The sequence below is a fragment of the Dermacentor silvarum genome, chromosome 6, assembly GCF_013339745.2.
Source record: "Dermacentor silvarum isolate Dsil-2018 chromosome 6, BIME_Dsil_1.4, whole genome shotgun sequence".
Lineage (NCBI taxonomy): Eukaryota > Metazoa > Arthropoda > Arachnida > Ixodida > Ixodidae > Dermacentor > Dermacentor silvarum.
Window position 1 is genome coordinate 148,696,567 of NC_051159.1, and position 18,617 is coordinate 148,715,183.

The following is an 18,617-nucleotide window of genomic DNA, read 5'->3' on the forward strand; positions in this document are numbered from 1 at the left end:
ATAAACTGAAGAGCATGCAGAAATCAGATGTATTAATTGAAAGGAACACAAATCAAATAACAATTTCTGAAATTAGAGTAAAATAGGAAAAAAAGTCGCAGTTTCGCCCGAAAGGCGAAGCATCAATTGCGATGGCAAATTAGTAGAGAGCTATTCGGAGTAGGGATAGTAGTTTTATCGGCTGCATAAACTTGGACACATCCGCTTACTAACTGAATTAACAAGCATGGTGCCAGCGCGCACAAGCAAACATGAGTAGATCACACTGAATGACCGCAAACAACGACTGTCAAAACGCCGGCAGCAATCGCAGCCGCCGCAGCGGGCAAGGTTCGTGTGGTCTATCACTTCAAAGGAAACTGAGCGGCGGATGCACAGCGCATACAAAGGTCAGAGCCATGTGGAGATAAGAGACCGTGCGGGCGACGGCCACAGCCGGGCAAAGTACGAACGGAGTTGTTGGCAGAGTAGAAGCTGCGCCCCCCCCCCCCTCCCTGCCGCGCTGCCTTCCCGCTTTCTTGCTTTCGCGTGGGAGATTGAGTGGCAAGTTCCCCTTACGCCCGATTGCAAGACACGCCTTTGGTGCCGGAGCACAGCGTTGCCCCGCCTCCCTCCCTCCTATACCCCCACGGCCTTTCGCGCGACGGTCGCGTTTGCTTTCGGCCGTGCGTTCGCTCTCCGTGATAGCGCGCGCGTCCCCCGCGCGCTTTCACTCGCGCATACGGCGCGCGGTGACGATTTTATCGCCCTTGGAATCTATACGGAACCTCACGGCGACGGCGACGACGACGCCGACGGCAGAAATCCGGTTGAAGTGTCCATATAATTGCTATCGCAATAAAAGGGAGCATAAAATGAAACGCTTGCACATTGAAACAAGTTCATTGAGTACGTGTGTCAATATTGAATTGCACGTCATTTCGAGATGCAAACAATAATAATAATAATAATAATAATAATAATAATAATAATAATAATAATAATAATAATAATAATAATAATAATAATAATAATAATAATAATAATAATAATAATAATAATAATAATAATAATAACACAGCGTTATATTTACCGGGGAAAGATTATGAGGCTGTAACGTACCTGATATTCCACTCCGGGCTTGTTGCTGTGGTTCATTTTAAATATTTGCTGGTAAACACACATGGCCTCCACGTCACGGCCCATCTGCGAAACGGCAAGGTAACGCTTAACCCTGTAATGCCCAAACAGTTACACATCAAGGAAAATTGGAACAAATTGTTCACATTTATTTCTGCCCACGGAGAAGACGTAATTACAGCACTGATTAATTAATTAGCCAATGAATTGTTGCACTATTCACAGCTGAAAGTTCACTCCAGCATATCAAAAACGCAACTACGAGCTTTGGATTAGGTTTCGCGCACTTCAATCAGCATTTTGAGGCCTCAAACTCAGCGTAGCATATATGATACGTTGAGTTGTAATGCCACGGCCGCTGGATAAAAAAAAAAAAAGGTGCCTTTTTTTTTATCCAGCGGCTGTGGCATTACAATAATGCCACGGCCAATAATGCTACTGCAATGCCTCGTGAATCAACACTAAAGCTTCTACCCTGTCGTTTGATCTGAAGATATAAAAAAAAAGAAAAAGAAAGCAATCAGGTTGTCGGCGTGGTCGTGGGTGTACTAGATGACTCCCAGACTGATACAGAAATGGGTGGATTTACCTGCCCACGACTCGCATTACATATATAGTTTCTCCAGAATTCATATCCAGTTTGCCATTTTCGTACCGTAATATCACTTCCCCCTCCTCCCCTCAAGTAATATATTTGGCATTGATGGTAATATATACGTAGCCGAAACTAAACGATTAAAAACAAAACACGAGCTGACTTCTGCACTTCCCAGACTTTCGAGGTAGAATAAATCGACGTCGGTTTGGAGTGGGTGCTCGCGGAGAGAGTTGCTGCGGTCTGTTATTAGGGACTCGGCAAACTCAAACGCTATTCAACGTGAAGGTCTAGTCATCGTAAAGCTTTTGGAGCACTTTTCAAAATTTTGAAACTCATCGTTTGCGAAACGGGTATCGTCTTTAAATGACAGGGTTTCGTGACGCCGTCACCGGGTCATTTGCTTTTAGGATCCAGAGATTCCAGACTGCAGAGCTCGTAACTGTTCTTTTTTTTTTCGACGGCGCAGACAAATCTTTCTGGAACTCAGCAAATCGAAGCTGATGAAATTCTTGCAGTGACTATAATACACTGCACCAGCTTATATGTGGTACGCAAAAAGCACTTTCAGTGCTATGTGCCGCTAACATAGAAAAAGTTCAGTGAGAGATTAAAAATAGCATCAACGTTTTCTTATGTCTCCTAGTAGAGGTATAACATTCCTCTGTAATGCAGCATGACCCTTACACCAACGACTTTTCTGCCTCGCACCAAGAACAAGGTAAAAAACTTCTGCGCTCTTTTTCTTCGTTCGGTTAAAATTCGGATTTGGCTCACAATCCCACTATCCAATAATTTAGGAGTATTGGAGGGCAACTTAGGTTTTGTTCTTCAACTTGCGATTTTTTAAACGTGATCACCCGCATTTCACGTAGATTTCAAAGTGAGAATGCTCGCGCTAAAATACAGCCGCGTTATCAGTTTGACCAAAAGAGAGACATAACGTTTGGTCGTGGGCCCACTCGGCACGAAGTAAAGAAAAGTGTGTACGAGTGCTTAACTATTCATGATCTATGATTTAAGTGCCCTTAAGCTTACTAAGCATAAAACGAGTCTCCAATAAAAAGAAAAATGAGCATGAACTAAGGCGCGAGCAATTAACTGTACGACTTAGAGAAGTTGAACGAGGAACTGTAGCAATGAAGCAAACTGCGGAACTGAAGTTAGGCTTTAACAGCGAGAAAAATTACACAGTTCTTCGCAATTACCGAAAATCAAACATGTTATTATGTGTAACAAAGATACGAGGGCTATAAAAAATGGATAAGGCTTATACGCCTCACATATCCCATATCCAATGCCCTAGTATACTCGCATGCTTCTGCGGGATGTATATCACTCGAGTGATCGTATCGATTTATTGTTTCCGACAGGAGCATCGGCGTGTTAGTGAAGGTGACGTTCTGGGATTGTAGCTTCACTCATTTTTAACCAAGGAATACACTGCAGACTCCGTGCTTTATGTAGTACACACACGGGATCGGTCTGAACTCGTGCTACTTTTCTCGTCCCCTCTTGCCACCCCATTACCCTCTCCACATCTAGGGTAGCCAACCGAGAAAAATCTAGTCCATCTCCCCGCCTCTCCTTCACTCCTCTTTTGCATAACTGAATACGGGCGACTTTAGGTATGCTAACTTTGTTTTTCGAATTGGAGGAGGTTAAGTAACTCCCACCAATTTCTGGGGCCGAATTCCCAAAGTTTTTTTTTTCTTTCGTCAGTGCTTTTTGCTATTAGCTGGTGACCTTCGCTAATAATAACATCACGATTGGATGCCGTCTACAGTCTTACGAATGATTCGTTCTGTTCCGTTATAAATCTTGCTGCGGAAAGGTAGATGTATTCAGGTAGAAAGTAACTCAACTACTTTGTTCATCTCTATTCTATGTGCTACACCAATGCCGGTTGCACTTTGGAATATTTAACACCATTGGTGGAGGAGTCCTCCATGTACTGACATGTATGGTAGTTCCAAGCTCTCACCTCAGTTCAAGGTCAGTCCACATTACTGAACCGTTAGTTAAATTGGGCTCATTGGCGCAAAAGCGACTTAGGCTACGCTGCGCCAGCCACAAGGTGTTAGAAAATCAAATGCAGAAGCAGCAAAAGCTGCATTGCTCTACAATTTACTTAAAATGACTGTCTCATCTAAAAAGCTGAGCAAGTCAGTCAATGACACCAGTGCATAGTCTCCTAAAATTAAAGCGGGGTGCCAATGTATTTGTAGTTTACATAATTTGTGCAAACATTATCATCTCTGTGCTGTACATGTGGTTAAAATGTACATCACTGTTACCAGTTCATGGCACTTCTCGCGCATGCCAATTGTTCTTCCTAAGTAAAAAAAAAAAAAAATGTGTGTGAGGTGCGTGCGCCCAATTCGAAGTCGACATAAGATTACTTCAATGAACCTTTATTGGTGGTGACACGACTTCCACTTGTTAAGCACTGTTTTAATTAGAGGTAGCTTGTTACTCGTGCAACAGTTCCATTCGTGTTGCCATTTTGACGCCAATGATTTCCGTATCGCTCAGGTGCTATCTTTAAATGGTATTATTGTATTCGTTGTGTCTCTCTGTACTGCCATGGATGTAGTACATTTATCTGCAGTTTCAATCCCTGGTATCACTACATGGCTTGGGACCCAGCAGAAGCGGATGGATCTCCCATGTTTGTTAAAAACCAGCATGTCTAACATAATCACCTAGCAGGGGTTCACACCCGGATTTTATATTTAGAGCCTTTAGGGAACTCAACGAATCAATATATATGACTGCGTTGCTGTGCTTATCGGCAATATTTTTTTTTCACTGCCGTCCATATGGCATAAACTTCAGCTGTGAAGACAGAAGCAAAATGAGACAATCGAATACTTAACACCGATTTCGCGTCACGGCCCCTACGCCCAGGTGTTCTGCCTTCGAGCAATCCTTGTAAAGTTCTCTGTAATTTTTATATTTCTCCTGAAGAGCGCGGAAACTCCTGTATGATGTGCTCTTGTGGGGTTTCCTTTTTAAAATATGTTATTAGATATATGGTATTTTAGCAACAAAGCACAAGTGTGCCACTTCGTACATAATTACATAAAGCGCCACTTCTTTCAGTCGTGAAACAGGGAAAGCAAAAAAGCGAGCCAGCGAAGACAGAAACTGCACAAAAAGCGCGCAATATGTAGAGCACGTGTAAGACAGCGAACAAACAAAGAAACAGCAAGCAAGCAAGCCGACCAAAGACGATAGAGAAAGACAATTACGGCCGACCGACCTCTAGGAGGAAGCGCGGGCTCTCGGGCAGGAAGGCGAGTCCCAGCACGGACACGATGGCCGGGAACGAGCAGATCAACAGAAAGACCCGCCAGCTGCTGAAGTGAAGCCTGCCCAGCCCGAGCAGGTTAGCCCCTGCAATGGTGCGCGCGGATATAGACGCGTCTCCACGCAAGTCCATCGGCACGAACACGGGATACATTATGCAATGGGGCTGCGCGAGAGACACGAGCTGGGAAATCAATGAAACTCGCGTGGCCTTCGTCGGGCCAAGGGGATCGCGGCGTCCCCGTGGCATGACGTCTGGGCTGGCAAAACCATCGGAGAAGGTTTCTCGTGTGTTTCCTTTTGTAACGGGCTTATCTGATTAGGATAAGGTCGAGGAGGAGACGAGCTCTTGCGAGACAGGCGAAGGCGGCTTTCGGTGAAAGCGACAAGACTGGTGCTGGTGGGCGTCTAAAGGGTATGCTGGCAGGCTGGTTGGTTTGACATGTTATTCTCATCCTCCGTTTGTTGCGAGTGCGCGCTGACGTAATGCTGACGTAATGCTGACGATGGTGTGACTAACAAAGATGGTAGATAGACGAAATGCGTTATCGTCGCTGTATTTGTTGGGTAATCGCAGCAATCGCATTTCGTATTGCACGTGAAGGGAATGCCGAAAGATGCCGAATATTACCTTGTTCTGTACTGACCCGCTCCTGCAACATCCCAGTGTACTAGGACAGCAGTGCGAGGAAATGATACATAAAGATTTTTTATATTTAATTCCTTTTTTATGGATTTTAGAGCTTCTCTTGCATCTGCGTTTGTGCTATTCATGTAGAAAAATAAATCTGAAGAGAAAGGCTTGATGTCTGAAAGTTTGCGGGAAATTGGCTGATAGACAGACGAAACAGTCCTCAAAGCGTACTAAGTCGTCACTGGTGCACGCCTATTTTTGCACACTATATCCCCGTATCCGCTCATCATACTGCGCACATTTACAATTAGAAACCAACCCGCAGGGACAGCATCCATTTCTACTGTTAGAATAGCTGAAAACTACACAAGTGTCAGTATACGGTATGCAAAAGTGAAAAAACAAACAAACATTGCAGATCTTAGGCGCATGTTGAAATCCACGTGAAGCGCTAATGCTATAAAACATAAGTACAGCGCGTACAATATTTTAAAAATACTTTCATTCTTGCGACGTCTAACCTCACACATTTTTTTATGTTGATGCATCCCACTGGCCACAACTTTATTATCATTCAATGCTTATCTTTATGCACTGCAGCTAAAAACATTATGGAGTTTTACGTGCCAAAACCGACGCTCTGATTATGAGGCACGCCGTGGGGGACTCCGGAAATTTGAACCACCTGGGGTTTTTTAACGTGCACTTAAATTTATGCACACGGGTGTTTTCGCATTTCGCCCCCATCGAAATGCGGCCGCCGTGGCCGGGATTCGATCCCGCGACCTCGTGCTCGGCAGCCCAACACCATAGCCACTGAGCAACCACGGCGGGTTGCACAGCAGCTTTCACAAGCAGTGCCGAAATGGAAACACCAATCTAAACGAATGTACATTGTGAGACGTCGAGATAGCGATGTCATGGTTTATCGTGGCCTGATATCTGCGGAAAAGCGCTAAAGGAGTTTTCCCGGCGTTTTCTTTCGAGATAACGGGTTTATATGATTAAGATATGGTAAAGTAGGGGACGAGCTCTTTTGGACATGCACTAGCTGCTTTCAATAGAAACCAGAAGAATGATGATGGTGATGATGATCGAATGTAGCGGACGTAGCGATATACCTGTTCTGGGTATGAGTCCCCAGGCCATCACGGACGCGAAGACGCCACCGATGGCCCAGAAGAGAAGCAGCCAGCAGAGGTTGCGGCCACGATGCTTCTTCAGCAGGAACTCGGCGTAGTACGTAAATACGATGGGAATGGAACCACCCACGCTATGGTACAAAAAAAGAAGCGTAGGGTGGGGGGGTGGGGGGGTGGTAAGAAGATAGTAGGAGACAAGAACAAAGAGAGTCAGGTCGATCATGATCGATATCGCCGAAACTTAATCACATACGAATGAGCAAAGTTGTACCGCAAACTACATGTTCACGGGGAATTTGGCTTTCTTTCGTGTTATACATTATAACAAACTATCATTAAAGCAAGATATATTTCTTTTTTAGCCATTGTGCGTATGAAACAGCGCTTATCACCAAGTTTAAGCACATCTTACATTTAATAGTTTAAATTATTCTGGCCATTTATTCCGTTCAGGTTAATGCCTGTATTCGTTACATGATCCACTGTCTTATGTAATGTCTTACGAGATCAATAAATAGCAAACAAGCAAAGAAACGAACGAAGAGAGAAACTAACGAAGAAACAAATGAATAAACAAGCAAACAAGCAAGAAACGAACAATGCTCCATACTCCCAAATGGCTAAGCGCATTCTCATTTTACAGCCTGCCATTCCATACACGCAGATTGGGTAACATTGTAGAGGAGTAGCGCTGTATTAAAACAACCTACTGTTCAGAGCAGGTCTCCGTTTTGCGTTCAGTTTCTGAGTTTCGTAACAAATATAGACGGCAATTAAACGTCAGGAACATCTTGTGTATACAAACCACTTTCAAACTACTTCAATTTTAGAGAGCCAATTCTTTCAAGTTTACCGTAGAGCTTGCGCGTACCGCGAGCAATGCCAAACCACAACAACGACGCTGACACAGCGCACACAAGCGTCCTGTGTGTGTTGTGTCAGCATAGCTGTTGTGTCTAGGTATCGTTTGCGCTACGCTTAGACTTGGTAGTATGACGTACGAACAGGCCCAATGAGCAGCACTAGTCGACTTCTATGCATTGAGTCACTAAATCACATATTTTCTCTTGTGGTATAGAATTGAACAAATATTTTCCCTGGTCATAATAAGGAACTGAATGACCTCATCTGAGTTTTGCACAGCAAAGGAATCGGCAGGTTTTAAACGATTTAGTCGCGCCTGCAAATATCTGGATGCCCAGCCCTTGCAAGAGCCCTTCTCAGTAACTAGCCCTAAAGTGGATCTCGTAGTAAGCTTGCGGAAGGATGCGGGGACTCACCCGATGCCCGAGCAAAGCCTGGTGACGGTGAAGAGTCCGTAGGTGGGCATAAAGGTGGTGATGACCGAGAACAACGCGTTGGTGAGCAGCGCCGATAGCAACGTGCGCCGGCGGCCCATCTTGTCGGCCAAATTGCCCCACAGCAAGCCGCCGATCATCATGCCTATGAAGGACACGCCTCCTGCAAAGGGAAGTCGATTTAACGCATGGCTTCAGTTGACTGATTTTGAGCAACTTTTGAGTCAGCCGCCTTGCTGACGGATCGATTGATTTTATTGGTTGATCGATCGGCTGTCTCATTCTGAAAGAGAGAAATAGGAAGGTAAAGGCAGGGAGGTTAACCAGGCGCACCTGCGGTTTGCGACCCTGCACTGGGGGAAGGGGATAATGGGGTGAAAAAAGGGAGAAAGAAGGAGCATAGAGGGCGCCCCTATATAGTTAAACGCGCACGTGAAAGCGCCCACGTGAAGGGGCACACCGAGTCCATAGACGGCCACGGTGACCTGTCGACTACAGAAACTGCAGTAATATTCTTATTTCTTCCTGCGCTAGTGATGTGCACGACGATTAATTATTTAATTCATCAAACGTTAGAATTTTACGTGTCAGAACCACGATCTCATTATGGGGCACACTGTAGTGGGGGACTCCGGATTAATTTTGACCCCCTGGAGTTCTTTGAGGTGCACCCAATGCACTGCACACGGGCGTTTTCGCATTTCGCCCCCATCTAAATGCGGCCGCCGTAGCCGGGATTTGATCCAGCGACTTCGTGCTTAGCAGCGCATCGCCATAGTTGCTAAGCCAGGTGGGTGCGCACAGGCCATGGTCCAAGGCCCTTCTGAAAACGGTCTTGAGTCCAGCCGCTGTAATCCCGTCCGGATTAAGCGGCACTGGGTGTAGGGACGAGAACAATGGCACGGAAGGTAATCAATAGTCTCTTCGATACCGCCAGCGTTAAATGTAGGCGCGTCACATATTCCAATGGGGAATGATTGATCTTTTTCAAATTCCACCCCGAGCCAAAGACGATATAACAATGGCGCATCAGAGCGAGAAATGCGTGATGGCAGTTGTAGCTTCGAGAAAGGATTCAGTGTGCGCAGAAGACGCTTTGAGAAATTAGGTGAAGACCAATAAGTATATGCCATGGTTCGAGCCGGCAAATGATGTTCCCTTGCAAAGCGTTGGTTCTGGATAGAGGCATCGGAATTGTTCGGGTTCCTTCATGGGCAAACCGGGCAGCCTCTTCAGCCAAGTCATCAAGAGGAATGCCGATGTGTTGAGGTAGTCAGCGAAATATATGTCATGCCGTTTATTGAGAGCTTGACGGTAGTTTTCTCACATGACCTGTTTAATATATCCATTCTAACTTCCCCTGCCTCCCTCCCTAAAACAAAAGAAAGGAAAAAGAATTGTGAGGTGCTTCATATGGATCTTTACCTTCAAACGTTCTTCCTTAAAATGCACATTAACTAATGCACAAAGCATGCGCATAAATTGAGAATACATTACGCCCACTCGGGCCCTAACTACTCGATGCTTCAATGAAAAATAAGTTAGCTAATTAGTCGCTCTCAGTACTCGGTAACTATTGGATACGAAAAATGAAATAATAATCACTCGATTCGCGACAAGGGCAAACAATTTCGTGCCATCTCTATATAGCCTCTCTAACATATTCACGGAAGTCTTCGTTCTGGTGTCTCACTCTCAGGCAGGCAGTCAGACGAAAAAAACTTTTATAAGGGTTTCAGGCCAAAGCGCTCTGATTAAAACGCCCTCACCTCAAAAGAGGAGGCAGCATCCCTTTACACACAGTGGCTCAACTTGCTTTTCCGGCCATTCATCTTCTGCCTTTAGCGCATTCTGCAAAGTTATCAGGCCTGACATATTCGCACAGCAAATTTTTCGTCGCGTCAGTGGCTTCAATACACATAGCGGCCGTGGCTTACGAAAAAGGCAAACCAAGAATCAAGGGCATGTTAGCTCTGGCGTCGCCTTCCTTGCTCGCCTTTCATCTAGTTCAGACGTCCGCGAAATTAAAGGGGGCTACGAAACTTGTTTCCGCTTGGTTGGCACACCGACACGTTGAGAGGTTGAAAGAAAGCAAGACACGTTGAAAGAAAGCAATGGTCAAGTCTTAGCGCTGCTAGACAATTTAATTCGTTCTTTTGTTACCGTGATACGTAGAATGAAGACAAAATATATATCGTTCCCAAGCGGACCTTGTCGAAGACACTGCGCAAACAACGCTAACTTTTTGTTCTATGTGCCGGCTTGTTCACCCGTATGGAGTGCCGCTATTTTTCTGCCTAACTTGAGGTCCTCCTTTATGCTTCGTGCTCTTCTGAACATGGTCAAAGGTTTTTTTACGAGCACACTTTACCCGGAAACGAAAGTTTAATTAGGAAACGCGCCATCTTCGCGCACGGTTCCTCGATAAAGCAAAACATCGCAAAAGGCGGTGGAGTGCGCAGAACAGAGGACAAGAATGACGACGCCCGCAACAACAGTGTGTAAGAATGACTGCGCATTCACAAGGAGGAGGTGGAGGAAAAGAGGGAAGGAAAGGCAGGGAGGTTAACCAGACGCACGTCCGGTTTGCTACCCTACACGGGAGAAGGGCTTTAAAGGGATGAAAAGAAAGAAAGGAGATACATAGTTTTCGTAAAAACTACCGGGCAACGCTTTAAGAGAGAAAAGGGTTTAACTAAGGAAGACGTCATTCTTTTTCACACTGTGCGCCGCGATAAAGCAAGCTGCGTGGGGGGATGTTACAGCACATGAATCAAGGGGCTGCATCACGGTCCTCCAAGCAGGCTGATTCTGCATTATAGACCTGCTCTTGTGTTCGTGCGTGCGTGTGTGCGTGCAAGCGAGTGAGTGAGTGAGTGAGTGAGTGAGTGAGTGAGTGAGTGAGTGAGTGAGTGAGTGAGTGAGTGAGTGAGTGAGTGAGTGAGTGAGTGAGTGAGGCAACAAATTGAATAAGGTGTAACGACAAAACGACTACGCTGGTCTGTATGTATTTATATCCTTTTTGAATCACTACCTCAAAAGACCTGAAGTACAGAGTGTATTGCTAGAGAGAGAAATGAGATGTGAAGGGCGGGCAGGTCACCAGAAAGACGAACATCCCGTTTGCTACCCTGCACTCGGAAAAAGGTATATAAGAACACGGGGAATGTCAGAGTCGTTCAACTATAGGTCGCGTCAGCGGAGAAGCTTCACTAGCGCCTTCGTTGCCTTCTGGTGCGAGGACAGTAGAAGAAAATATATTATCGTATGACTCTCGTATGATTCTCCTGCGCAGTTATTTATTGAGAGTAAACAAAAGCGTTGTTATACTATCATTATAAATTCGTTTATACTAACACGTTATCTGGGACCCGAAGCATCACCGAAAGGAGTAAGTTTGCGGACGTGTCTATCTCAACTTTTAAACTTTTTTTGTTTTTTAATGAAAATACGCAGACCAAAGTGTACCAACAGTTGCTTTAGGAATTAAAGAGCATTGGTACGGTACTATTATGTGTCTGTGAGTGCCTTTTTACTCTGTTCAGTGCCTTCTTTTACTTGTGCATGTAACTTCGCAAATATTAGTGATTTTTTACTGTCTCCAGTGTTTTTCGGCGTTTATCGATGACACTTTAGCTTTGCCTGCACTCGAACAGTAGTAGCCGGCGCCCATAAAGACGCCGACCCCTCCTTTAAATTCATTAAAGAAATATTGTACGCTGATTATCGGCTCGGGACAGCAAGAACGATTATGTAAAATACACCTGAAGAATGATATACAAACGAGGACATATTTGTGGCCTGAAGCTAGTTCAGGTAAAGCAAGATTTAGCTCTATCAATGTTACGCTATAGTAACATAAGGAATTCAGGATGAAGGCTTTTGTGCTTTCTGAGAGGGTCTGGTTTGTACGAGCGCCTTTGACTCAGTAGTACGATCCGTGCCACGTCTCTATACCCCCTATCTCTTCCTTCCTTATCTTCTCCCTTCCCCCAGTGTAGCGTAGCCAACCGGACTCTTGACTGGTTAATATCCCTGCCTTCCTTATATCCCGCCCCGCTCTCTTTCTCTCTCTAGGATAAAGCCAGCTGCTAAGTTCTCAGTTGATTCGGGTACATCTGTCATTTGACCTCTGAGCGACTTTCAAATTAAGCACGCACTGCTTAAGTTTAGGCCTAGTTTAAACTTTAAATCGTTATCAAAATATGTCACATATTTCGAAAGAACATAAAACTTTATGGAAATGAAAAGTTCTCCCTCTCTCATGATAATAGATAAGAGGGGCTGCTGCATTATTGTATCGATAAATGTGTTTGAACAACATTTGTTCTTTCTGGGGTTTTACGTGCCAAAACCAGTTCTGATTATGAGGCACGCCGTAGTGAATGGCTCGGGATATATTTTGACCACCTGGGGTTCTTTAAAGGGCAACTGAATCACTTTTTAGAACAAGTGAGCTTTCAAAGAATTAATATAGTTTTCACCGCCTGAATACGAAGATCATAGTTTGACAGGCCAGAAGTCACCACTAGTTGCTTTAATTTACCAAAACCAAGCCGCAGCATCTGCTGGAGACGTCGCGGGTTGTTTCACACACTCTTATGGCGAAGACGATCGTGACGTCATCTTTGGTATCGACGAGGAGCGTGATTAGAAGGGAGCGCTCACGTGACCCCTGTATTGACGTCATCGTCACGCCCGGTCTTTCGCAGCTACGCTTGGCGCGCGAAGGGGGCGGAACTTCAACAAAAATTTAAACCGCGATTGCGGCACTGCTACGCGCATAATCGAGAAAATAACTGCAGGAGTTTAATTATACTGTATGAGCCTTCCAAACTACTGTAAATCATCCAATTCTAAATCCTCTTCAGCTTGCCCTTTACCGTACACTACAACGCAAGCACACGGGCATGTTTGCATTTCGCCTCCATCGAAATGCGGCCGCCGCGGCCGGGATTCGACCCCGCGAATGTGTTTGAAAAACAACGTTTCATCAAAGGCAGATATTGTCATCCAGCCGACTGCTGCACGAAGCTACAAAGGAAACAACAAAGGGTCTCCTTTGTAGCTACGTGCCATAGAGTCGGGGGCATGACAACGTTTCCCTTTCAAGAACCTTCCTGCACCCTGCGGGCTTCCCGGAGCAGGACCAATTTTTATTCAACTGCCAAGCTTTCTCTCTGAGCAATCCGTGTGGGTTACCTTTGTAGCTTCATGTTATAAGTCGGGCGGATGTCAGTGTTTACATTTCAAGAAGCTTTTGTAGCGAGCTCCAATTATCCCCGACCTAGCTCTCTTCCGATTACCCATTTGCCAAAGTAGGCCTCCAGCTATCACTCAAATATAACATTCTCTCTCTCTTCTCAGATGAAGGATTGGTTCCATCAGTAGAAACTTTACAATCTTCTTTTGAAGTTAGTCTTACGAGAAGAAGACCTTAAGTGCAGCCAAGCATCGTGCTAGAGGCAAAATCCCGACATTTGGCGCGTGACAATGTCGCAGCGGTAAAATTTGCTCAAAAAAGCTCCGCAAAGTAAAAAAAGAAAAGAAAAAAAAAGAATAAAAACAAATAAATAAACAAAAAATTGTCAGCCCTTCTACTGGGGTGGAGATGGAAGACCAGCGAAGCTGTACTATGGTGGGAATTATGTATTTCCAATTATGACTATTAATATGTGATGGTGCAATTGGTTATTTGAACTATTAAAGAATGAGAAATATATATGACCTGGACCTGGTGGTTTTCATTTATTTAGTGACCGCTGGGACCATGGCCTTATGATCGCTACGGTACACCGCCATAGGGTGTACGGCAAAGGTGGGCACGTTCTTCATAAACACGTCACCAACGCCGCGCGCGTTCAGTGCGAACGCGGGCAAAACGCCGCCGCCTTCGACAACAGTTGTTCGCGTTGTTTGTGTGACCGCACACAACCGCTGTCAAAACGCTGGCTACGTGACGAACGGCTAAACGCCATTGTCGACACTCTTTGTGGAGAGGCGGGCGAGAGCCCAGATAGAGTCGGCGGCAGAGGCCGGCAGGGCTAGACAGCCTACATACAACGCTGTTTTAAAACAGCGTTGCAGGTAGGCTCCCTAGACAGGGCTGCGCGCATGCGCCGCAGTGGGAGAGCGGGCACGCACACGCACAGTCTAGGGTGCCTCGATGCCCCTTCTCACCCATCACTCCCCTTCCACTGGGAAGTCTCGTTTGCTCTCCGCCGTGCGTTCGCTCCCCGTGAAAGCGCGCGTCCCTCGCCCTCGTGCGCTTTCACTCGCACAGAAGTCGCGTTTGCTCTCCGCCGTGCGTTCGCTCCCCGTGAAAGCGAGCGTCCCTCGCCCTCGCGTGCTTTCACTCGCACATAAGTCGCGTTTGCTCTCCGCCGTGCGTTCGCTCTCCGTGAAAGCGAGCGTCCCTCGCCCTCGCGCGCTTTCACTCGCACATACAGCATACGGCCAATGAGAGTTTTTTTTCTATTGCCGGACGCGACGATCGAGAGGTGAGCCCTTAACAGCTTCGCTGTAAAAGAACTAGAAGAAAAAAGAATACCGTTGCACGAAGCGCTAGTAATATAAAAGCAGTTGATCGAAACGAAAAACATACGGAAGAACAACCTATAAAAAACTTCAGGCCTGTATTCGCATATCAGACCGTACGCTAGAGAGGGTCTTAAGAACAAGTACCGGTGAATCGTGACAGCGAGAGCATTAGAGAAGGCACCCGATTTATGAAAGAAAAGCCTCCTGAATGCGGGCTCAGATTAGGGCAAACGGTGAGCGATAACTGAAGGACCACAGCGCCGCGGTGCCCTTCGTTATGCCTGAAGTGGCTTGTAAAAACAAAGACGGAAGAAATGATGCGAGATGATTTCACGCAGGTGCGGACGCAGAGAGGGGAGCAGCGCATTAGCTCAAGTGAAGCATGTCGTTAATGTTTTTTTTTTAAATTTCGAGGAATTAAGCGAGCGCGCCACGACAGGTGCGTGCGGGAGCGCATGAGCAGGTTTTTGAAAAAAGTGCAAGCACAAAAAGGAAACTATCAGTGGAAGACAAAACCGGTGGCAGTGGACAGAAAAGGGCCTTTAGCCTCGACGCACGTGTGGCTCCGAATATGGAAGAAACGAGATGGATAAGCTTGGACTCGTCGAGCTTACTTTTCAAGTCTAAGGCGCGCATCTTGGTGCGCGCGTTTTCAGGCTGTTCTGGAAGCGTGAATGAGTGATAAATATTTCTTTTCCTTTTTGGTAGTGAAGAATGTCAACATGTGCCTTCTTTTATTGCGATAGCAATTATATGGATACTCCAGGCGCATTTCTGCCGTCGTGATCGCCGTGATGTTCAGTATAAAGTCCAAGCACGATAACACCGTCGCCGCGCGCCCAGTCTGCTGTATGTGTGAGCGAAAGCTTGCGAGGGTTAGGCGACGATCGCGGCTCAATCTCGTGCGCTCAAGGGAGGAAAGCGGGAAGGAAGCGCGCCGCGCTGCGTCGTGCGCGAGGCACGGGGTAGAGGAGGGATGGTGGGGGGGGGGGGCTTCTACTTCGGCGGCTGCTTCGTACGGCGCGGCCGCGCGCTCACCCCATCTTGAAAGCGGCCTGCGATGTGGACAAAGTGCGTCGAGTGGTAGTAGCTTCGTATGCGCTGTACTTTCCGCGCTTAGTTCGTGTTGAAGCGAGTGACAGCGCGAAGGTGAATTCGCTCGCTGCTGCCGCGCTTCCTCACTCCAGCGTTTTGACAGTGAGCTTCCGTGGTCATCGAGCGAGATGTGTTCATGTTTACCTGTGCGCGCGTGACACCATGATTGATAATTTAGTTAGTAAGCGAACGTTTACAAGTTTATACGGCCGATAAATCTAGTATACTTACATCGTATAGCTTTCTACTAATTTGCTATCGCAATCGATGCTTCGCCTTTCGGGCGAAACTGCGACATAATTTAGTTCCTCTTGACCCTCGATTGGCGCTGCCTCCCCCCCTATTCAATCACCTTGCCACCTTTTTCTTCCTTGCCCACAGGAGTCACATGTTGAGTATTCGCTTTATCTTAACAAGGCAGGCGATATCCAAACATCCACGCAATATAAGATTTCGTCTTCCTTAAACAGGGTGTCCCAACTATCATGCACCAAGACCTAAAAGAGGAGCAATTGCGTTAGTCGAAGAACAAACATCTCGCGCATATTGTTTCCAGTAAAGCGGAGTAGCCGCCACTAATTTTTTAGGAGCGAAACTCCTTAGGCGCTCACGATGTCCGTTGTCGCCGTCGTCGTCGTAGCTCCCCGTCGCGCACGCAGCGTGCATACCGACCGCGAACAGGTGCTGCGCTGCGCCGGCGCCGCTCCGAAACCCCTCTTCGAGCAAGCGCACGACGTCATGCGCAGAACCGTTCGCAGAGCGCACGCAGCGCGCATACCGACGGCGCGCAGGTGTTGCGCCGGCGCCGCGCCGCTGTCGCTACACTCAGCACTGCAGTATGGAGGAGCGCGAACGTAAGCACAAAGGTCGTGACTCTGATCCTACACTTCGAGAACGAGACGCGGCAGCCCAACGGCAACGCCGCGAAGCTAACCCCGAGCTACGAGCACGAGAAGCAGCAGCACGTCGGCAACGGCAGCAAGACCCCGAAGCGAAAGCTCGAGCAGCAGCCGTAATCGTCCAAGGAACTTCGCTCCATCATCAGCATTCACTTCGTGGATCGGCTGCCAATTATTTCGTTACTGATATTTAATTAAGTAACTGTAAATAATTATCTAACTCCAGAAGTACCGTTCTAATTATGAAAGTGTCAATGAGAAAATTGTAGAGCAACATGAAAAACTCTCGAAACAGCTTTCTGTTGCTCAATGCATGCTACATAAAAGTGTTTTCCGAGCGTGAAAAAAAGCCCGCGAATACACGCAAAATTGCCGCGCGACTGGCCGCTCGAGGCACTTTGTGTGGATTCGCGGGCTTCTGTGCATGGGTAGTACATGATTAGTACAGGAAAAGAAAAGAGAAAGAGATAGAACTATGAATAACGAGCGCGTCTTCACTATACTGCTTTGACATTCTGAAAGTCGGCTGAGCGAACGCGAGCGCTCTGCCTAGCTCCATGGGAAAGCTCGAAACCTTTCCGGTGCGTCCGCCTACGACCAGGACTGCAGTGCGAGAAGACCTTAACATGTCTGCTCGGCAGGGATTAGAAGAAGGGCCAGTGCATCCGGGTCTCTCAGTTGGTGCGCGGTGCAGCGAGCAGAAACTAAGAGGGAGAACGCAGCAATACGAGTCCATGTAAAATCGCAAGCGAAGCAAAATCGGGAGAACGAGAATCATCGTCTGAAATGAAGCTGTATTGTGGAACAAGGTGGAGAACTAAGGGGAGAAATAAAAATGCGCAGGAAGGACATTCGGGTCGGATAAGTAACTCGAGAACAGAGTGATATACGAAGAAAACGAAAGAGAGGACGATATCCGATGCGCATCGAGCGGAAAATGAGACTCTTCCGAGCGTATTCTCATTGTCCATGTACCGAGCTAAAGCACGGAACTAGGAGGAGAGAGAGAGAACAGAGAAGCATGTACAAAGGCAGAGGTTGGAGAGCGAGAGAGAAAGGAGCATGTGACGCACACGTCGGAGGATCCACCAAACGGACTAGAAAACGGTCAAAGCAATCTAGACCGACAGAAGAAACAGAGCATCTCCGAAGCAGCGTTCGAGACCATGAATCCGTAGGAGCGCGCGCGACTCGAACTCGCAAAGTAAGAAAAAAAAAAAAAAAAGGGGCGGGGGGTAGCAACTCGGGCAGCGAATGCAGTCAGATCCATGGGATACAAGCAATAGCGGAGCCGCGGTTAAGTCGGGGGCAGGCGTTTCCCGGTGACTAGAAAGCCTGAGAGCGATGGCAGAGTCGGTCCTGTCCTTCGGTGATGAAGGTAAGGAAGGGTAGAAGAGCTAACTCCAGTCTGTGCTGCTGCTGCGTGCAGAGCGGCCGGCCGACCGGCGGGTGTAATTATGGCTCGCGTGACTCCCCCCCCCTCCCCCTCCCCCCTCCGACGTCCCTCCCCTTTTCCACTCTCATTTCGCCAGAACCCTCCCAGGGGCTCATATTGGCGCAGCTGTAATCAGCGGTAAGGTCAGCCTCGTCGTATCCATAGGGAAAGTGCCGGAGAACGACGGATCTCAGAAAAAGGAAAGTAACGAACAATCAAAATAAGGTACGTGCACGAAAGCCGAGGCTTGGGGCGGGGAAGTGAGGATGGTTAGCGAGGGGGGGGGGGGGGGGGGGCATTTTGTTTTGAGCGGCAAATATGAAAGGACGGTCCGCTGATCACAGATATAAAACTGGCAATCGGCGGTGCAGTCACGCGTAAATCACGCCTGCTCAGGCTGCAAAAGAAGGCGCGCGCTTACGTGTGCCTCGCATTGCACACCAATGAAGTGATGCGAAGAGTAGAAAACACAGAAAAAAAAAATCGAACGGAGGCGGATGCGCAAGTGTCTCTTCGAAGGAAAATTAGCAAAAGAAACTAAAGGTAAC

General features: G+C 47.0%; 1 protein-coding gene across 1 annotated transcript in view; it reads right to left on the reverse strand.

The window, feature by feature from the left end:
- LOC119456203 (synaptic vesicle glycoprotein 2C-like) overlaps positions 1-18,617 on the reverse strand; it is a 124,104-nt gene that overhangs the window by 19,399 nt on the left and 86,088 nt on the right. Inside the window, 4 exon segments of the mRNA XM_037717835.2 lie at positions 1,102-1,185; positions 4,980-5,113; positions 6,782-6,933; positions 8,083-8,263. Of these exon segments, the coding sequence (XP_037573763.1) occupies positions 1,102-1,185; positions 4,980-5,113; positions 6,782-6,933; positions 8,083-8,263 (551 nt within the window).